This window comes from Cuculus canorus, chromosome 7 (genome assembly GCF_017976375.1).
Source record: "Cuculus canorus isolate bCucCan1 chromosome 7, bCucCan1.pri, whole genome shotgun sequence".
Classification (NCBI taxonomy): domain Eukaryota; kingdom Metazoa; phylum Chordata; class Aves; order Cuculiformes; family Cuculidae; genus Cuculus; species Cuculus canorus.
The window spans coordinates 20815673-20838215 of record NC_071407.1 but is presented as its reverse complement, the minus strand read 5'-3'; the positions used below and the strand labels follow the sequence as shown (position 1 = coordinate 20838215).

Sequence of the window (22543 nt, the reverse complement as noted above, 5' to 3'; positions counted from 1 at the left end):
CACTTTCTGATTTTAAGCACTGGCCTCAGAGATGAACAAAATCCTGCTCTGTGGTTTCATTCTGAAAAGGCTGTGAGAATTTACTAGCTGCTTGACTGCTGCTTTTTAGAAAATTATGGGTTTTTTCTTCCCCTCATTCATTCACTCCTCTAAAAGTTAGGTTCCCTTTTTTTCCCCATAAAGTTTGTTAGCACTGATGTCCAAGGGGGGTTGAGTGGCCAAGCACTGCTAAGTTGCTTCTAGGTATGACTCCACTGTCCCTCTTAATTTCCTTGAGACTTCACAAGCTAAATTATTTTTTTTTTTGAGTGATAGATTATAAAGATTATCTTGATCTTAACTTGTGTTATGTAGTGCTTGTCATGTTTCCCTGACTTAAATATGAACTTGAAAAATAGCTTCCTTCACCAACAGTCTTAGATAACTTTTGGGTTTGGGGAGACATGGGATGATGGGGCAGGAAGCCTTTATTGCTGTTACTGTGAGCTGCTTATTTTGAGATTATTTCCAGTTAATCTAATGGCACAGCACTTAAAAAGGCTAAATATGTCCCCTTTTCATGTAAGCAATTGAAGCAGAGAAGTTACTTGCCCAAGAGCATGAAGAGATGAGTGGCAGGGGCTGTGAGGGGACCGATTTACTTATCTGTGATCAAGGGCCTTCATCAATTTATTGCATATATGCTTAAATCCTGTCAGAGCAAATTCTGGAGGTCTAGGCTTGAAAATAAAAAGTAAATTCTTCCATCTCTGCCTTTTTACCATCTTGGCAACAAGCGCTGTTGCAGTATAATAGTTCCATCCCAGAGGTCACTGCTGCAGAAATGCTTGGGGTGAAAGGTTAAAGCTGAGTTGTGGCCACTGACCTGTTCAGTGTATGTTGTGTGTTTTGGTTGGAGTGCTGGGCTGTGTTGTGCCCTAAGGGAAGGAGAGAGAGAGTGAAGAAGCCGACATAAGTGTGTGAAGTGGGGGCTTGCTTGAACAAACAGTCCTGTTTGTCTATGTGAGTTGAAGTTTTATGCTGTGCTGTTGCTTTTAGATCGCTCTTGCTGGACAGAATGCAGTCAGTGATGGCCTTTATAAAGTTAGAACAGGATCACTCAATTGAGCTACTGAAGTCCTCTAGTGCTTTCTACAGTTATGGGCATGTACTATATCAAAAACATTTGCCATAGACTAAAATAGATCCAGTTGGCACTTTGTTAGTATTCTCTTTCTAAGGTACAATGACCTGTACGCCAACGAGTTACTCATACTCAGTATAGAAGCATGCTGCTCTGGTTATCTGTCACCTGTTAAATGACCGCTCTAGAAAAGCTGATGCAATAGGGAGCTGAACCATGGGGTTGCTAATGGCAAACCATACTGTACTCAAATCTCTTTGGTGTTTGCAGTCTTCCCAGGGGACGATCTCTCAGTATACAAATAGACTCTTTCTGCAATGAAAAACTTTAATTTGGGAATGTTAAGCACATGAGCAGAAAAACTTTGTCCTGGATTGCAACTGATCATTGGCCAAAGGTGTTGCAGAGGGAGCTTTGACTCACTCTTGTGCTTCATAGTATCATGTTGCCTCATGAAAACGGTTGCATTTGTAGGCTGCCTGTACTTATGTATGTTCTGAAATGGTGGCATAGGAAGATTTTGTAGCATTGTTTAGATGTCCTGATGGAAATCAAAATCACATCAAAATCCTGGATAAGTTTATAGAACTGGGTAGAGCACAGTGTGAAATCTGAAAATCATAAAATTCTTTAATTTCTGTCTCATTAGCTTCTTCAGACAGCGCAAGTGGAACAAAATCAATAGTATTTAACATTAAAAGCTGTAAGCAAAAAGTGTTGTTGGCAAGTTTTTTTGACCAAGCTTTAGTCTAAGAGTGCCAGTTATGGACCTCACCAACTAAGACCATCTCTTGCCAGAGAAACAGCTCGTTTGTGTTGAACCCCAAATGGCACCAGAGTGTTACTGCTTGGAAGAGGAATCATTGCAATCTACTTGAACGTTTTCCTGCTAAAAGCATATAATTTCTCTTTAGCGAAGTACATAGATCCTGTGAGTCTGGAGGAGTAGGCAGAACAGGAATCAAAAAATACTTTTCCGTCTCTCACCTGTTAAAAACTTTGCTTTTTCTTTTGGAATGTTGCTTTGACCCTGGTCGTTAATAGGGTTTGTTAGTGAAGGCTGAGTTACTGTCTTCATATTCGGATACGGTGAAGTGTAATGCTTGGGATCTCAGTTGATAGGAGAAAGTAACTGCTTGTGTATTCCTTTGTCCAAGCTGCAATAAAGGCAACTAACTTTTTATGAGCCTGTGGAATCCCTTTATTTCTTTACATAGATTTTTAGGTCATTTTGGTTCCTCACAGACATTTTATTGTTTTGCAGCTGATGCCCATATCCAGGACTTGGCATAAAATGTATTTAATGAAGTTGGAGACTGGTGTGATATTATTTCCATGATGCCCATCTTAAGATACATCCTGCTTGGTTGTCACTAAAGTGGAATTGCATTCATAGATCTGTTCACGTGCAAAAACTGTAAATAGATGTTAAATCTCGGGCTTCTGCTTCCCTTCACGTACTGTCAGCGCCTCGTATCAGTAGATACTCTGGCACATAGCAATATGCAGAAATTAATTTTTTTTCTCTAGTCCATTCTCAAGAACATGAAATTCACTTGTTTTCATCATTCTAGGAATCAAGCTGCCTTTAACGGAGGCAGTCCAAATTTCTGCTTGTGTGTGTGTACATGGATTACAGATTGCTTCAATTATTGCTGTGCAGAACCTCCCCACCCCCTGCCGCTTAATGTTTTTACTATTTCAATGTCTTAAGGCAACAGTTGGGTTGGCTGCCACCAGGCCAGTCTCTTCTCCCTTTTGCTTCTGTTCTCTTTCTACCCCTTTAGATTTGAAACTAATATTCCCACAATGTTTCACACTCTGCTCTTCCTGAGGCTTCTGTTTTGTGTCTGCAGTAACTTAGCGTGTTGGTTCTTGAGCTCCAGGCAATGTGTTTTGCCATTAGCAGTTGGGAATTTTACTTTTTGGTAATAACATGGTGAAGCACAATGTCCCCTGGATTGCTTTAGGTTGGGTAGAAGAATTTTGTACCGCTAGGTACATTAAAACTCTGAGAGGTTTTTGTCATTAAATGGTTCTTCTTCCCCTTGGGCCATCAGGCTTTTCTTAATTTCATTCTTTGTATTTTGTGTGTCTCACTGATGCTTTTTAGATTCTCTGGCAGCACAAGAAATGTCTTGGCTTGTTTGGGATTTGTTGTTCTTCAATTTCCTCTTAATTTTTCCCCTTGGCACTCATGGGCCTCCCTTGAGAAAGGGGTAAACAGAACAGAGAAACATCCAGACAGCTAATTGATGATAAAACTGTAATCTTTTTCTCCAGCCTCGTAGAAATAGGGAAGCTTTCCTTTTCACAACGTGGTGAATTTGCAATGAGAGAGCTATTCATAGCGTGGTAGACACACAAAGCTGTGGAGAATTACTGTGCTTTAAAATACCAGGGATGAAGTTTTAATTTCTCCTGGGCTTTTAAATTGCCTGCTTAGTTTGGGCCTGGTACCATGCAAGATGTATAAAATATCATAGTGAAGCAAGTCCAGTGACTGAATAGAGTTCTGTAGAGTGTCACAGTCTAATTGCTCTTCCTTCGACATGTGCCAATTTCTTTTAAAGAAGAAACAGTGCTTAAACTTGACATACATCAGACTTGTGCTGTCAGTAAGATGGACAGATCAGTCTGTCCTCTGGACTTGGCAGTGTGCAATGCAATTCCCCATAGCTTTCATTTAGCGTAGCCAGCCTTGTTAGAGTGGCTGTGCTCTCTATCTCGTATTAGGGGGGAACCTTGGGAAACCTGGCCCTAATTCACAACAGCACCAAGATCAATAACTATCAGTGTTTGGTCAAGGGCAGATGAATTTGTCATGGGATAGCTGCTTTTTCCTTTGATTTAGTTTGGTTTAGTAATTTCATTTAGAATTTCATGTCATTGGATCAGAGGGGTGCCTGTGGGTTCTGAATTTCAGAGCTGGGGCAGGTTCATCACAAGAACTGACTGTTGCCATGTGCATGGTGGTTTTCTGTAGGAAATTATTCAAAATAATTTAACCTGGTAGAGACAGAATAGAGACAGAATGTGAAACTTACCTGCATTTCGCTCACCCCATTGGTATGGGAGATTTATTTTTTTTTTAAGAATAGATGTTAAACTTCCATTTACCTGTGAAACACGTTGTGTTTTACCTTACTGAAGGATTTTTTCCTTGTAGGTGCATGGAAAGGTTGATGTCTCTTTCCTGGAAGCTGTTCAGAACTTCATCTTAAGTAATTTCCACCCATGGGGAAAAAAAAACCATTTCAGAAGGGGAGAGAATCTCAAATCAGTTCTGCTAGAGCTATTGTGTAGTTTTCTGGAGTAGGATTAAGTACCATTACAGTTTGCACTAACAGTTTAGAGTTTGCAACTGTCTGGAAAAGCCACAAAAGTAGCTATATGCTCCTGAAACTCTCAGAGGCTCACGTCTACCGCAATTCCTCCATCTCCTTTCCCTGAGAGCAATCAGTCTCTCTGTAGCGGAGGTCACAATTTATTTAAGTAATTCTGAATTTGCTTATGTGGCTTTACAAACTGTGGGTCTTGATCTAATCTTTCTTTGGAATGTGCTGGCATAATCAGGTGTTGCTGTAGTGCTCATCCCTAGTATGACATAGGAGGAAGGGTTTCTAGAAAACAAGTATGGATTAGCACCGAAATTACACTTAAAGGTAGATGGGTATTACTGTTCATACTGACAATAAACACATTCATGTGAGAGCAGTTTGGAAACAGTAGGCTTTTACTATGTAGAGTTGATTTATTTGTTGCCTTTCATCGGACTAGTCATGGTCCTGTCAGAGATATTCATGTCACAGGGTGGGAGGAAATGCTCCCCATAGCAAGATCTTCTCCTGGTGACCTTCAACCTTGCTATGCCAAATTACCTCTCAGTTCACTTTAAGGGCTATTCTTGTTTTGAAGTGGAGCCTTTTGAATATAACCTTTGACTAATACGTGTCAACTGTAGCTCAGGAAAAAGTTTGTCAAGGTGCAATTATTTTCATCTTTGCTGTCTCAGTGCTAGGAAATAAGGTCAGAATTAAACAACTTTACCTTTTGAAGTAAACTGTTATCCAAACACCTTAATTGTTTTTCTGGACTCAGCAATCTGCATGACTGGCGTTACATATTCAAGGAGAAATGCATAGTCTGGTCTGTACTTTTAAGTCCAGCTGGACTGAAACCATGAAAGTTTGCAGTTTGTGTAGCTTCATACTTCTGTTGATGGCATTTGTTTTCCTTGTGAATGAAGTGAGTATCTTCTACTTCTCATAGAATCATAGAATCACCAGGTTGGAAAAGACCCCTTGGATCATCGAGTCCAACCATTCCTATCTGCCACTAAACCATGTCCCTGAGCACCTTGTCTACCCGTCTTTTAAATATTAGGGATGGTGACTCAACCATGTCCCTGAGCACCTCCTCTACTCATCTTTTAAACACCCCCAGGGATGTGACTCCACCACCTCCCTGGGCAGCCTCTGCCATTGCCCAGTGACCCTTTCTGTGAAAATTTTTTTTCTGATATCCAGTCTGAACCTCGTAATATCACTCCATCTGGAACAGAATGCTATGGCTGGGTGAAAAGCACTTGAATAACACTGGAGACAGAGCTGGAAATTTCAGTGTAATTTTGGCTGAAGATACTGTAAGTATCTGCTTATGAAAAAAATGCCCAGGGATTTTTAGTGGACAGTCAGAACAGCTGAATTTGAAACATGGCATCAGATGAAACCTCTTATGACTAATGCTGGTGGGACTATCTGTGGTCCTGCTTTGCTGGTACACGTAAACAATTCCTATAGGAGACAATGTTTCAGTTGAGTTTATGCCGCTCTGAGTGGAGGATATCGAGAGTCAAATGCTCAGTATGCATTCTGCCATCCTTCCCCAAAATAAAAATCTCAGTTCTGAGGGTGCTTGAGATCTTGGCATTATGGAACAGTCATTTGTTAAAGTCATGTTTAATGAAAGGGAGATAAACGCATGAAGCTGGAGTGTGACAAATGAAAGCATTTGAGCTATTGTAATGAAATTAGGCAAACAGAACAGGCTTGACAGCTCTGGGTTCCCCCTGTCAAACTGCATTTGTAATTCTAGCCTTGCATTCAGTGTGGCTGTGAATGGCAGTGTTTCTCTGTTGATATGGTGGGCCGGGGCCCCTGAATGACCACTTTAATTCACAAGGAATTAGCTTTGAAGAGTATATTTTACAGGCATACTGAAAAGTATTGCAATTAATTTTCACATCTCCTTCATTGACTTGAATATCCTTAATTTTGGGCCTATGTTTACTTCTGTCATATGTAAAGCTTTTGATAACACTTGTTATAGTGAAGTATTGATTTCAGAGGTACACAAAGCTTGCTTCCATGCATCCCCATGGTGCGCTTGTATACTGTGTTATGCAATTCCAGCAGCCCTTTAAAACAGCTTACAGTATTTATGCTTTCTGGAAACTGGGATGTAGGCTCCTGGCTCCTCAGCTTCTCCCTAGCTGTCAGAATCTATTTATTTCCTTTTATTAAGAGCTTGGATTGGGATAAGACAGTGTTATTTTGGAAAATCAATAAAGGATGTCAGGCTGTAACTCTTTTTGAAGACCTCTTATTTATAAAGTTTAGTAGACATTGCCATCATGATTTTCAGGAACTGTAGAATTGTTTGGGTTGGAAAAGACCATTAAGATCATTGAGTCCAACCCTTAACCTACCACTAAACCACATCCCTAAGTGCCACATCCACATATTTTTTTAAATACCTCCAGGGATGAGATGACTCAACCACTGCCCTAGGCGGCCTGTTCCAATGCTTGACAATACTTTCAGTGAAGTTTTCCTAATATCCAGTCTAAACCACCCCTGGGGCAGCCTGAGGCCATTTCCTCTTGTACTGTAGCTTGTTACTTGGACAGTTGACCAACACCTGCCTTGCTACAACCTCCTTTCGGGCGGTTGTAGAGAGCGGTAAGGTCTCATCTCAGCCCCTTTTTCTCCAGGCTACACAACTCCAGTTCCCTCAGCCAGTCCTCATGAAACTCATGCTCCAGCCCCTTCACCAGCTTCATTGCCCACCTCTGGACACACTCCAGCACTTCAGCGTCCTTCTTGTAGTGAGAGGCCCAAAACTGAACACAGGATTCAAGGTGCGGCCTCACCAGCACCAAGTACAGGCACACGATCACTTCCCTACCCCTGCTGGCCACACCATTTCTGATACAAGCCAGGATGCTGTTGGACTTGTTGGCCACCTGGGCACACTGTTGGCTTATGTTTAGCGAGCTGTTGGCTTATGCTCAGCCAGCTGTTGACCAGCACCTCGAAGTCCTTTTCCACTAGGCAGCTTTGCAGTTATTTGTCTCCAAGCCTGTAGTTTTGCATGGTGGCCCAAGTGCAGGTCCTGACACTTAGCCGTGTTAAACTCCATACAGCTGGCCTTGGCCCATAGATCTAGACTGTTCAGATCCTTTTGTAGAGCCTTTGTTCCCTCAAGCAGATCAACACTTCTATTTACCTTGGAGTCATCTGCAAACTTATTGACTGTGCACTCAATCCGTGATTGAAGTGTAGGACTAGGGCTTTCTCTGGTCAAGTCAGCTGCTACGTCAGGCTATATAAGTAGCAACCTGTTCTTATAAGAAAATCTCTATAAATGTGCTACACATTGCACTGTGTGGCACAGGCTGGTCTAGACCTGGAGAGAAAAACAGTACCAAAACAGCAACAAAACCCCCTCGCGGGGAGAAATGGCAGAATATTCTTCTCATTTGAAACACTGACTGTATGAGAACTGTGCGAGGGGAACATATATTCAGGAAGAAATGAATGTGGATCATCAAGCTTAGCTTTGTTACACTTGTTAGTGACCTGGAGTAAAATGTTGGACTAAACTTCCCAACTAGAAGAAGTTGGGGCATGTCTTTCGTTGCAGATGCAGGGTGGCATGTGTTGCAGTCAGTCTGGAGAATGTGGTTTTGGAGTGGTGAAACGTGCCTCTTCCGCTCATCAGCTGTAGAGCTGCTGAAATTATAGTGTTGAAAGTGTATTGTAGTATTGAATGTGTAGTGCCAAGAGCCTAGAACCAACATGGCTATTACCCAACTGACTGTATGTAAAACAAAGTCACTCTCTGCAATTTTTTAGAGGAACAAGTAACTCAGTTTTCTAGATTTGTTAATCTCTAAATTAATCAGCAGGTAATCACAGGACTAACTCAAAAGAAATTCTCCTTTCCCTGTGATCCTGCAGTCTGATCTAGGTGAGGTTAAGACAGAGCTCATTCCAGCAGTTAGGACTTCAGAAATATTTTTGAGAATATGAAGTATATGGATACTCAATACTTGTAGATGATTTTAAAAGGTAAGTTCAATTTTGTCATTTTTCTTTGCAACCTTTGTTCCTTTTAACTTGGTGCTAAGAGAGTGAAGGGACTTCTCACCTTTGGGTGAAAAGACAAAATGTTTTGTTATTTGGTGGATGAACTGAGAGTAAAGTGTGTGTAAAGTCAGGTAGGCCAGAAAGGCAGTGTTTGCAGAAAGTGTTTTTGAGGGTGAGCCAGGAAGCGCTTGTTGGTACCTCTGTTTTCTGTGGCATAAACTCATTGCGCTCCTAGGCAGAAGTCTTGAAAATTTCTTTGTTACACTGTTAACTTTCTCTCACCTTAAGAAGAAAAGACAATGCCTGTTCATTGTACAGTCAGTATGCAAGCAGGGAACATAACAGCACATGCTTGAAGCATTGCTGTTGTCTGAGCTCATATGTATTGGAGAAGTGCGTGGGACACAACTGAGACAGCCTTTCTGAAGGCTGAGCGTCAAAGGCCAACAGCTGCTGCGTGAGAGGAGTCCGGGTCATGTGGTTTGGGTTGCAGTTGCCTGTCCTGGGGACAAATGATGTTGAAATAACTTGTCATAAACGATTTTTTCTCATTCATTTACTCTGATTCGGAATGCATAGTCGAGCCTGATAAGAGTCATTCAGGAGTGAAGAGTTGAACTGCCAGAGAAAGCAGCTTATGTGAGCGTTTTAGATCAGGAATGTGCCAACAGTGTGCTAACAACAAGAAACCCCTTCTCAGGGGGACCTGCTCTTGCACTTCAGGAGAGAGGCGACGCCAGAGGTCTAAAGCAGCTTGTTTGCTGAAGTGCCAGAATGGCTGGATGAGATTTCTGAAATGGGGGTAGATGCTTAAACATGAATTAGTTGTTTAAATATCTTTATAGACACATATGTCTAAGTGGAAATAATCCATAGGATGAATGAAGGAAAGCACTGTGGTCTCGAAGGAATGCCTTCCTCATATTAAAACTGCCAGCCTGTAGAGATGGCTTTCTGATACATTACGTAAGGTATTCTTTCCCTTCTTCACAATCTCCATGTACTGCTTTGGCTTATCTGAGCATTTTTGGATGTAGTGCACATGCTGGTCTCGTTTGCATCCCTGAAATTTTGAAGGGACCTATGAACACTTGTTCAGTTTTTCCTCTTGTAATACCTGAGGCTGAGGTTGTGCTTGCAGAGTTGGTGGGTTTTGAGGTGGTTTTTTTTTTGGGGGGGGTTAGGTTGTTTTTTTCCCCCAGAATTGGAAGTAGTTACCTAAGCAGAGAACCATCCTCTGTTTTCTAGTTCAAACACTGAAAAATGTCTCTCGCTAGGAAGTATACTTGGAGAAACATCTCTGTCCAGAATTTGCAAGTCTCCCACTGGTTATGTTGCCCTCATTTATATAACTCCTGAACCTGAATCTGGCAGAGCAAGAATGAAAAAGCAGAGCAACCTTTTTTTGAAAGCTTTATAAAAGTTCAAGTATGTGCTTGAAAACAGTCAATATTTGCTCTATATAGCCTTTGTTTTGGCAAAGGAATTATTAAAATGATAATTGATTTTACTGCCCTTTCTGAGGTTCTTGGGTATTTTCAGGAGAGCATAGTATGTCTTTTACTGTTAGGGGCCAAGATCAAGACTTTATGTAGTGTCTCTTTCATGAAGTTTTAACTTGCTGGGCAGAACAATTTTCTTTAAAAGACCATAGTCCTACCTTACCAAAGGATTATGGAAAGAGTGTTATTCCCTTTCTGTTGTTCTGTGCTTTAGATGAAGTTTGAGCTCTGGTAGTAAAAGCTATCATGGAATGCATCTTGCAGTTGTAGTGATCGATCTGAAAGGGCTGGCAGGTTGGTTCTGGACACTGCACGTTCAGTTTATTAGTCTGAGAAAAACTTTTGGGGAGAGAACTTCTGAACTAACTTTACTGAGCTCAACAGGACTGAATTGGGGAAAAAAAGAAAAAGGATTGAAAAAAGGGATTGACTTACTAACTTGTTTGCAAAGTTTTTACTTGGTTAAAAACATCCAAGTAGCTTTAGTGTCACTTTCAGATACTGAACTAATATTTCAGCTAATGAGAGTAATCTGCTTCAAGACAGAATATAGCAAGGATAGCTGCAGTATGAGTGTGTTTCTGTGCTCTCAGTCTTCCTATTGGACAAGAACTAATGATTTCTGTAAGTTCTTAATGCCTGCAAATGCTGCTGGTTAGCAGAGCTCATTGTAGTAATCAAGTGAATACTCCTCAGATGCAAACATTTAACAATATAATTGGTGTTTTACTGAAATTTATATCTTTTAGTAGTTGTTTAGTGGGGAAGTCTTGCACTAAAAATACTCTCTTCTTTTCTAGTATATATTTATTTTAAGTTACATAGCACCAACTGTACTGTCTGAAGCAGTTTTACAGCATACACAGTCCGTTTCAGAGAGCTTAATGCAAAATGTCGTGTTACCATAAAACTAAAGTCTCTGAACACCAGGGAAGCTGGTCAGAGTTGCTCTGTTATCAGGTTAAGTTAAATCTGAATTGTGACAAGCCATTTTTTGATCTCCAAGTGAGTTGGGGATTTCAGTTAGAATGCTGGGGAATCTAATCTTTAACCACATCAAAATTCATAATTTTGAAAGAAAAAAAACTAACCCACACTCCCCCCCCCCCCCCCCGTAAAGATAATGTCTATTGTCCCAAATTTTAGTGGAGAGTGTGGTATCTTATGTATCCTTGGCTAGCAAGTTTGTGCTCATCATTTCATTCCATCTGTGCATCTAAGTACATCTACTGAAGTCCCATTTTCCTTACTAATCAAGATGCAGCTTTTCCATTCTGTGGTTTGCTGGATTGAAGGAGACTGGAGGAATTGAGAGGATTATGGTGGATTGAGTAGGTGCTGTCCTATAGAAAGGATCCAGTTTTGGGAAACAGGAGTTTTAATATGGATCCCTAGCATACTAATATATTTAATGTTGTCCGAGTGCTTCTAACCAGACAAGTGCTCCATAAAGCACACTTAAATAAACATTGATGAAAGCATGTCTTATGATCCTCTGCATTTCCATGAGCTATTGAGAGATGACACAATTGTAATGTCACACCAGGATAGTATTTGACAACTTGGGAGAGTTGTTCTTAAGCCAAAAAAAATTGAATCATCACGTTCCTTTTAACCTCTTGCAAGTTAGTGGTGTTGGCCTGATTTGAACTGGTGGCTAAAAGGTAAGAGATTGTATAATGGTTCCTAAAGTTTCTTTTTTATAAGTCTAATTTTACTTTAATTAAGAGCAAAACTGTTGCACTTTGATGTTGTTCTCCATGTCACAGTTATGTTAACATGCTTTCCGATGGGCTTTTTGCTTTGATGCTCGAAGCTTTTCAATAGAAACTATAATAAAATGGAATTTAATTTGTCTTAGAATCAGGAGGGGTTTTATTTTTTTTTTTTTTAAAGTAAAGTAACTGAGTTATGTTTGTACATCGAAACACAGCAGCTTGTCTAAGGATTCAGGAATTACAAGCTCTTTTTTCTCCCCAACATCAGAAGCTCATATGGCAGATAAATGTAATACTAGATTATCAAGAATAAAAATGCAAGTGTTCCTGTGACACTATTAGGCATTAGATTTGTTCACTTTTATTAGGAATAAAATGTAGGGTTTGGCAAGTTGAGCCAAGTGTTGTACTTTGATATTTCTGGTCTCAGGATTATCCAAGTTACTTTCAGTACACTCTACTTTGCCTGAGTGCTAGCTGCATGGTGGTTGCCTTCACATGGTTTTTAATGCTTTTTCTCTTAAATCCACCTCAGGGCTCCCCTTATCTTGATCCCTTGTTGTTGTCTTCATTTTTGTTTTTTATTTTTTCCCCCACTTTCCCTAGTTCTGGTTGTTCTGTTCTGTATTTCTTTTTCATTCCCAGAGCTTCCATTGGTCATCTTGAAAAGCGTAGGAAGTTGTCTGGAGCTGTTCGTTCTCGAGCTCAACAGCCCAGTGCCCGCCTTCTGGTATTGCAGCTTTAGAGAGGATATTTGCTGTCTTGCTTAGCACGTAGAGGAATGTCCTCTTTTCTTCTTTGGTTGAGAAGATTATTCAGGTGCTCTAAGAACAAGCTAGAAGGGTTTTTAAATTTATCTTGTGGGTTTTTACTGTCTTTGCCAAACAAACTTCTAGTGTTGCAGAAATGCAGTTTGTATTCAGGCAAAAACTGCAAGAGATCCAACTAACCAGATTATACACTTGTACTATGCTTGTAAGTGGCATGAGGCTGTTATGTGCGGTAAGATATTACAGAAGTGGCTGAAGGTAGGGCAGCTTCTCTGTAGTTCATGTGATGATATAATCCCAGGAATACTAGGAAAATGTAGTTGTATCTGGCAATTAAGTAAAGCTTGAATTTAGACAGAAGTGGTGTTTACAGTGTTCTTACAATAGGGTTTGTTTCAGAAGGCTCCAGAGGCTATTTTGAAGATCATTCCATTTTCATAAGAAACTCAACTTCATAAACCATTGATTTTAAACACATATACCTGTATACGCAGATATGTTTAAAAGCAACCCTGACCTTCCCACCAGCCTTCTGAAACTAAGCTTTTGCAGGCCTCTTTCTTCTGAGATTAAGCTTGCAGTAGATTCATAAAGAGAAAATGAATCCTAGTGAAACAAGTCTATTTTAATGTCACTTTAAAATTATTTTTATTTTAACAGAGCTGTCTGAAATTGAACCCAACGTCTTTCTTCGGCCTTTCCTGGAAGTAATCCGTTCAGAAGACACTACAGGCCCCATAACTGGATTGGCCCTCACCTCCGTGAATAAGTTCCTCTCATATGCACTAATAGGTATGTTCTGTGCCTTCCTGGAGTTTACCAAAATGCCAGACAAATGCTTGAGATGTGTCTTTGGCCAGGATTCATGGTTGCGGTCTTAATGAGGAGATTGGGGAAATAAGAAAATTGTCATTAATGCTGGGGAAATAGGCATCTGGCTTTCTTAACATCAGATGTGCTGGTCTTTCATGGCACTCCAGCAACAGCTAGAAACAGAGCCAAAGCTTCTAGTCTGTCCTGACTGCTGTGTGTGCTTATGGCCTGCTGCTGGATTGCAGTGGTCACCAACTGCTTTTTAATGCATTCTGGGCAAAAGGGCCAGGGAGGGGAAAATACCAGCTTGGATTACAATGTTGTAATATGCATAAACATAGTAGAATTTATTTAGTTTGTGGATAATAATTCTGCTCTAGTGAGGATGTTTTTTTCTTGGTCCCAGGCTCCGTCCAATGGTGTGCCAGTACTCTTCACTTGTCACAACTGTCATGGCAGAGACAGTTTTTCTGCTGCCTAGACTTTCAAATGTGTGCATTCTCCTTTGTATTTGTGAAAGACTAATAATGTGCACGTGATCAGTTCCCATGGCTCAGCTGGCTTGTAGTAACTCATTAGTTTGCTTTCCGTCTGCCTTCAGTGTGTCATCCTGTTGTTAGTGGTGCTTGTTTTTCTGTGTAAATTATGTTAGGAGTTTATGATCATACCTGTGTGAAATACAAAACTCATTATCTATGTACATGTAGTCTGACTTGGAGAAAATTATTTTACCTATTCCCACACCCCCTACCTTACCCCTTTTCCTTCCTTACATTGTAAGTGAACACTGTTGATTTTTTTTTTTTTCACTGTTTTAAATACTTTATTCTTTGGAGTTAGCATAAGGGAAATTAGAGAAAGAAAGGACTGGAAGATCTATGTAGATGGAGAATACTTTTATGGGAAAGACCCAAAATTAAAACAAGCCAAAGCTGGGACTTGCAGGAAGAAATTTTTTGAGTTTGCTGGAAATTTAGTGTATCTGAAGACATCAATTAGTGGGCAGTGTCAAGTGTAATTAAGTGGCAAAAAGTAACTAAAATGATGCAATATTAATGTCACTTCATAGGACAATAAAGAGATCTTAATAAATAAGCCTACAAACACTTGATTTGCTGCAGAAATGGGGAAAAAAATAATTGAGAGTTTGTAGACTTTCTCTAGCTACTTGTTATTTAGAATATTAATTAGGTCGCTCTAGCAAGCTGCATCCTTATAGCTGTTACTGAGTGTGTGCTTTTGTAGTAGGCAGTGGAAAAGACTCTGCCTGGCTTGTGTTGTGGAGCAGAACCTGTAATCCAAGACCTCTGTTGCTGATTCAGGTGACATTCACAGCGGCCTTGTCCTTTGTGCTGCTCTAGATACCAGTGAGGCTGGGATTAGTGGTGCTGACTGAACATCTGGCCAGGCTTGTGTTGTTAAATTAAAGCTTTTTGCTCTTATAGTTCTCTTTGTAATATAAGACTAAAGGTAGTGTAAAGACTGTTTGCCTAAAGATAGGAAAAGCTTAAAACTGTCCTTAATATAATTTCAAACTGTACAGAACTCCTGCATAACAACAATAGGGAAATATCAATGTGGCTGATATTTGTGGTGCGTTTTGGGGCTGCAGATTGACAGAAGAAACCGGCAGTTTTTTTCAAAAGCATCATTAGCTGTGTGTTCTGTGAGTGGGTGGCTTTTGCTGTACGCACTAGGTTGAAAACCGGTGGATAGAGAAAGGGCCAAACTCTTCTGATAATTATCTTTGTTTAAAAATCCTTTCTTTTCCTACTTCCAAAGCATTTCATTGCTACCTCTCGTGCCATCTCACTGTTTTTCTTACTCTGTCACATGTCAGCAGGTGGTTAACTGTCTGCTTTTCAGGCCAGTATTGCCGAGGTGTATGTTTTAAAACCAATTAGAAAAGAATAATTCTTGAGTAGCCTTTGAGACTTGTAATTTCTAGTAGTCTGAATTGCAAAGATCTGTTCCGAGATTGTTGGATGCAGCAATTCCCTAATGGTATAGCGCAATCACAGATTGATTAGATAAAATGACTTGCTGTCCTCCATGCGTGTGTTTTAGTAGGAACAGTAAGCCTTACAGAGATTATCCTCAGCTATGAAGTAAGTACTATTGTTTCAAGAATTATAGTCGATACATTACAGAGTCATTTTTAAAGTACAAGAAAACTGTGACAGTACTGAACTCCCATTGATTTTTATTCTTCAGATTAGTTATGTCCTTACTCAGCAGTTTTGCGCTAGCTAGCTGTCAGCTTTTTTGATAGCTCAAACCCTAGCTGTAGGAAGACTAGTGGCTGAATTTCAGGAAATTTGTTTTATTTTCCTCAGAAAAGGTATGTGCACTACCTGTTATTACAATGTGTCCACAGCAGCTTCTGGCTCCATTTCTAAAGTGAACTTTCCCTGATGTTCCTGAGAACTACGTATCTGTAAGTGAGTAGCTCTTGCTCAGCTTCCAGTGAGACGTCTTGATGTTTGGGGAGTTTAAAGGTTGTTCTCCTTTCTACCTTCTCTGCCTCCTTGGTGATTTATTTCAGTTCCATTAAAGGTGTTACTGAGCAGGCTTTGGGTTTCCTGGATTTCCCTAGTAGTTGAGAGCCTGAATTTTCTGCTTGTTCCTTTGCCTGCCTGTTGTGGTACACTCCATGTGAAATGTGTATGTCTAAATGGGGTCTCCAGGTCTTTGCATTGTAGGTCACAATTTTTAAAGAGATGTTTTGCTTCACACAAACATTTTTGTTAATGATTCTGTTCAGGCATTGACACATCTTTCTGTACTTGTTCCCTTGTGAGAAAACAAAAAGCCGGTTGATCTTTTCTGTATCTTGTTTCTGCAAAGTAGAAATATCTGTGCTTTTAATTGAACTCAAGAGGCTTGATAAATTGACCTGAATTTGTAGAGCTGTTCCAGGAAGCCAGGACTGAAGTAGTCAGGCGTGATGTGTGTTGGGAGAGAGGTGTGTTTATTAGCATTGAAGGTAGGAGCTAGAACAGCAAAGCAATAGTCATAGATCTGTTGAAGAGGCATACGCACAATTGCTTGAATTTCCCTTTCACACAGTTCATCCATAACCATGACTAAGTGTATCCCTAAGCCTATAGGAACTCACATCTACTGGAAGAGGTGACAGTGAAGTGAATCTTTGTTCTGCCTGTGGAAGCCTTTTTCTGCTGCAAGTGGAGTTCTCCTCTTGATGCCAGTTTCACTGCTTTCCACTGTAGTTAAGTGATGCTATTACAGGTGCTGGCATTGTAACACCACCGGTCTTTATCTGATTGAATTGAGGCCATTTAGGATGGTCCTACATCAGCATTGGTGGTTTAAGCTGTAATTTCCATTGATGAATAAGAGTGCAAACATATGGCTGGTTTTATAGCCTCTGGTAGAATAGTGCTAGCTTCTAACTGGATTATAAGCCTGTACTGAAGGTGCACAGAGAACTGCTTTTGGCAGTCAGGCCTCTCATCTAATGCTTCACAGTGTCAGAATTTGGTGTCCTGTAGAGTGCTACTGCTGAAGCAGGTGAAGAGTAACTGCGTGGTCTTAGAACAGACTCCTTGATAGCTCTGTGAGGTCTCACTAGCAAACCAGGAGAGGAACTCACGCTCAGCTATGTGAGATTTTTCTTGTGTGTGTGAGACAACTATGTCAAAAGTAGACAAGCTTTCCCCTTAATAAGGATGTGTAAGAGATGGCAAAGGACAAGTGCTTTTCTTTTGCAGAATTGTGGCATTCTGAAGCACATTGATGGCATTTCAATTTTGTGCAATTATGAGAAGTTTCTTCTGCTGCAGTCCCTCAGAATCCCCACAGTGTGGTGGAAACTGCTGTGTTCGGACCACAGTAAGGGCAGCTTTCTTTAATGCCTAGGGCTTAGCCCCTCCTAGGTGTGAACACAAATGGAATCAGAGGGTGTCTGCAAAGCTTCTCTGCAAAGCATACCAGGTCTTACTTGGTTCCTCTGTCAGCTTCATTCTTCGTGGAGTTCGTGAGGCCTCATTGCCAATTAATGAGGTATTAACTAGTGTTTAGGTTGTCTCCTTCCTTTCCTAATGACTGTTTAGGTAGGAGGGTAACAAGATTCTTGCTCAGGGCTGTATTGTTTAAGTGAGAACGAAATCAAAGCTGGGGGCAGCTTTTCTGAAGCCACTGTAATGTGGCACAAGATACGGTTACTAGCAACAATCTCGTCCTAAACATTCCCTCAACTGCACCATTGTTTGTAGCTACAGAAGACTGAAACGGAGAGAAGGAGCCTTGATGAATGATTGAAGCAGGAGGCCTGCAACTCCTAATATCTAAGCTGTGATCTGTCTATTGTCTCTGGGGAAAGAAACTGGTCAATTTCTTCCGCAGCTCCTGTTCCTTGGCAGGGCAAAAGACGGTTTTTCCTTCTCAATCTAGTGGAACCTGTTAGGCATTTTCTCCTCGTGGGAGTAAATTTGAGGTTCTCTGTGTTTAAGTGCTGTTTTCTCTTCTTTCTCAAGGAAGAACTGAATGCATTTAACAATTGACTGTGCTATAGTTTAGGGAACAGGATGTAGTCATACAAATTAACACCTAAAAAAATATGGAACCGGTAACAACTGAATCGTAATTCTTTTGTTAGGTTACATGTTTTTGCAAATGTAGACAGACTCTTGATAAAGTCTTTCTAAAAGCTCCCAGTTTAAACTCTTTCTATTTCTGGGAGGTGAGTTTTGCCCTCGTGGAGTCATACAAATTAAGGAAGGCGAAGTATCTCTGCATGGGTGTCCCCCCACAGATGTTGTAGGCTGTAGGTGGCCTTTCCCTGTCATGTATTTTTGTTCTGTTACTCAGATCCCAGCCATGAGGGCACCGCAGAGGGGATGGAGAACATGGCAGATGCTGTCACTCACGCCCGATTTGTGGGCACAGATCATGCGAGCGATGAGGTTGTCTTGATGAAAATCCTACAGGTAAGTGGAGCAAAATGGTAATTACCATAATGGCTGCTGCCCGTTGTGGAACATATCCAGTTACATGGACATGAAGAGAAGAGAACAATGTTTTGACTCTGTAGGAGCTTAGTCACAGGCTTTGTTTTCAAACAGATGGCTCCTATACCTGTGGTAAAAGCTTTTCCAAATGGAAATAATTAAAAGCTTAAATGAAATTATTATTAAATTAAGGTCTTGATAATGTGGTAGAGTTGATAATCCTACCTTGTCTCTGTTAGGGAGGAGTAAATTAAGCATATGGAGTTCTCAAATTTATTGAGTAGCTCTTTGTAGAGACAAATGGATGAGCTCTACACCTCTTTGGTCTACGTACTTTTGAGTGGAGAGATAGTGAATTTTGACATTGGGTAGCATGAAACATATCGGGCTTTTTTTAGAAATGGGTCAAGAGATTATTTTTGTCTCCTAGTCTGCCTGTTTCTTGAGCACAGCATCCAGTTTGAAGTGACTCCTGGAAAACCATTAGGATTTCTGCTCATGGCAGTCTCTCTTGAAATGCATGCAAGTGTCTTTGTACTGTGGGACGTATGTGCTCTCTTCTTTGCAGGTTTTGAGGACCTTGCTACTCACTCCAGTGGGAGCCCACCTCACCAATGAATCTGTGTGTGAGATCATGCAGTCCTGCTTCCGAATATGCTTTGAAATGAGACTCAGCGGTGAGTTGGTTTGTACTTCTGCAGTTAAAAAATGTTTGGGTTTGCTCAGCATTAACTAGTTCTATTGTAGAACATGCAGCCGTGGAAAGCTGCTGAGCTTTATATTGTTGTGTCTTTATACAACTTCATGGAAAATTTGTTAGGAGTTCACGAGTACAACTTTTCACTGCTCTTTTTCCCCAGCTTCGGGGCGCCACCTTGTGATTATGTGCCTGTTTGCAGTAATGTGGTGTTGGAACTGGTTTTAATAAATTTGCCGTAATCTCTGTAAACAAGGCTCGGAGGGGAGTCTGCTTGAAGAAGCCTCTTGATAATATCACAGTGAGTAATGACACCTGTGTTATTTGTTTTTGTCTTCGCAGAGTTATTGAGAAAATCTGCAGAGCACACTCTGGTCGACATGGTGCAGCTGCTCTTCACAAGGTAAACCTGCTTGTGTTTGCCTCAGCATTGCTGAGATGGCCCTCTAAGGACAGAAAGATTCCACACTTCCACTTAAGTGCCCTCAGAAAAACCATCCAAAATGGTCATTATTTAGAGGTGGAAGGGGATGAAGGATTTGGCACTTTTCTCCTGGGCTGACCCTGTCAGACTGCAGGGAGGCAGAGGTAGGGAAGGTTGCCTGGTTTAAGGTGTCCTTTGTGGAGAGATGGACAGCCAAGTAATGAAGAGCATTAGGACAGCGAAACAGTTTGGGGACAGAGAATGCAAACGACTCTGAAAAAGAAAGTACTCTTAAGAAATATAGTCACTTGTTGATTTCAAACTTTGAGCGCTTTGACCTCATATATCAAAAAGAATTTTGAACTCTTGAGATCATATGTCTTCCATAAATGCCCTGCCCTTTTCAACACCTTTCAGGTAATTAAGATTACTGCTTTTAAACTTGTGTAAGTTACTAAACTTAAACTGTTTCTGCAGATAGTGAAGTAATCATTGACTTTCTCTGTGTATTGTAGAAAGGAAGTGTGCAGAAAAGGATTGCAGTCAAACTGACAGCTTGTGAAACACAACTCTCATAATACTTTTTCCTCCCCATTGTCACTCATGGTTCCAGTGGATTCTCCATTTTTTTTTTAATCCATGCACCTTGTGTTGTATAGTGCACTGCATGAAAGTGGGGTCGTCAGAATCATTCTCTCCAAAAAGGAGAGGCCATGTTACTTTTTCTCCAAATTCATATATGAATATTACTTAGGGCTTATTCGTTACTTACTGTGTATCTCTCTCCGTCCTTCTTGATAAGACTTGCGGACACCAGCACCACCATATGTGCCTGTGGACACTGGGATATAGAAGCATGGCAAAGACAGCAACTGCAGGGGTGGTTTTGGCCACCTTTCTTTCCAGAAAAAGAAACAGCCAAAGCTACGCTGCAAGGCTTTTATCCCTTCAGCAAGCACAGATAGAAGTATAGTAAAGGAACAGAAGGGAGAACAGGGTGTGTGGAGTTGCAGAGCTGTGTGCATTTGTCATTTGGTAGTACAGGCAGGAGCTGACTACCTCCTATAATTCTGAGATGGGGACTGCTTAGCTCAAAGCATCCAGCTGAAACTTAAATCCACCATACATTGTTTTTATGTGATGCAGAATGGAGGATAACTGCTGGAGTTTCTACAAAGTTAATGTAAAGGCTTACCATTGCTAGCAGTAACATGTACACTGCAAGAGTCATAGTATCACAGAATGGTTTGGGTTGGAAGGGACCTTAAAGATCATCCAGTTCCAACCCCCTGCCGTGGGCAGGGATACCTCCCACTGGATCCAAGCTGGCCTTGAACACCTCCATAAAGGGGCATCCATGACTTCTCTGGACAACCTGTTCCAGTGTCGCACCACCCTCAGTCCTGATGTGGATGACATTCTGGCTCAGCAGCTATTTTTAGCTACGTGAGAGAAACCTGTTTTGAACCAATCTAATTAATTCACCTCTGAAAACATACACCAGAGGAAGAGAACCTGTACTTGCATGACTATTAACAATTAAAATCAATATAACAGAACTGCCATTAGCAGCAATAGCATGCAACGCATCTCTCAACTTTATTTTTTTTTCCTTCTCGTCAGGCTTTGGCAAAGAAAGGAAAAACAAATGAAGTGTCTCTTTTTTGTGGAGAAAACCTAATTTTGGTTTTCTACTATCTGCAGCATTATTGGAAAGATCAATCTACTTTTTCATCCTTTTGTTAACCCAAGAAAGTTTATTTATTTTGGCTTATTCTTTGTCTTTCAGGTTGCCTCAGTTTAAAGAAGAGCCTAAAAGCTACATGGGAACAAACATGAAGAAGGTAAGACTCGGCACTGCGTTAGCTGTTCTGCTCTTGTCTCAGGCTTGCACACATCTCTATTGTTTGTTTTCACACTTGTGTTTTTTCATTCCTGCAAGTCCCTAGCTTACTGAAAGAGCATATTTAACCGCACAAATCGACATAACTTCATTAATTCGTTGGGATCGAGCCCATATAATCCAGTAGGGAGTCTTAGGAGTGAGTCAGACTGGTTTCTGGGAACAGCCATCTTTTGCTGTGGACTAGGAAGCAGCAGCAAGCTGTAGGACCTGATGGTGATGTCTTATGATCATTCGCTGTCTTCTGCTCTCTCTCCAGCTTTGTTCTCATCTTTCTTCATTCACTGCAAGTCTAATACTGACATCTCAGGATGTATTTGTCTGGTTCTACCTATGTAGAAAGGAAATTTTTGAGGCTGGTGAAACAGCATGAAAGCATTGTGAAATTGGGCTGTTTTAGAAAAAGCTTTGATGGCTTCCAGAAGTGGCAGTATTCTGTAGTGAAAAATTTAGTTGAAATGGGCAATGCCATCTCTATTAGCAGCCAAATCAAAACAGACTGTTCCTTTTCTCTCTTTCCCTAAGTGCACAATTTTCTAAGGGTGGAAGGTGAAGGTGGAAGGGGTGGTTCACCACCATTTCCATCTATTCAGTGGGGTTTTTAGCAGCTGGATTCAGTATGGCAAATACCATATATGTGACTGTATGTGATTATTAATGTAATAATTTATGAAGTGGAGGGAGGTCCACTTGAGAAACTCTATATATGCTTATATACATATATAAATTTTACTCCATATAAAGAGTGTCAATACAAATATAGGATTTTACTGTTGAGAGCAGCAGGATGGGAAGAAGAATGCTAGAAAGAAATAACCACCTTTGAACTTACGCTGAATATGCTATTTATATCATTATAACTTTCACTCTGTTGTTTTTAATGAGCTGAGAAAAGCATCAGCATAAAGTAAATGTACATTTTCAGAGCCAGTGTAGCAGTGTTTTGAGAGACCAAATGCTTACTTGTGGGAATCAGAAACTAGCCTGAATCTTTAGTTCTCTTGTAGTAACCTAATGATTGTTTCCCTTGCTGTGGGAGAAAAATGGCAAGATTTGTAACAATTGTAGCTTGGCTGAAGGAAAGCTAATGTACTGCAGGTTATCAGAATTTGTCATGATCTGTGTAGAGAGGGTGTAACATGAAAGTGAATTTGAATTTAGGAGGGCTACCCTTTTCAAGTGGTGGCTGCTTCCAGCTCGGTTAAGTGATGCTCTGTCTTGTGTCTTGATCTGTGCAGTTATCTTGCAGT

At 40.7% G+C, this 22543-nt stretch overlaps 1 protein-coding gene across 9 annotated transcripts in view; it reads left to right on the top strand.

Annotated features, from left to right (window-relative positions):
* GBF1 (golgi brefeldin A resistant guanine nucleotide exchange factor 1) overlaps positions 1-22543 on the top strand; it is a 107958-nt gene that overhangs the window by 49039 nt on the left and 36376 nt on the right. For all 9 annotated transcript variants that reach the window (XM_054072306.1, XM_054072307.1, XM_054072310.1 and 6 more), the window contains 5 exons: positions 13147-13278; positions 18130-18248; positions 18838-18946; positions 19309-19369; positions 21180-21234. In XM_054072306.1, the coding sequence (XP_053928281.1) occupies positions 13147-13278; positions 18130-18248; positions 18838-18946; positions 19309-19369; positions 21180-21234 (476 nt within the window). The remainder of the gene's footprint in view (positions 1-13146; positions 13279-18129; positions 18249-18837; positions 18947-19308; positions 19370-21179; positions 21235-22543) is intronic.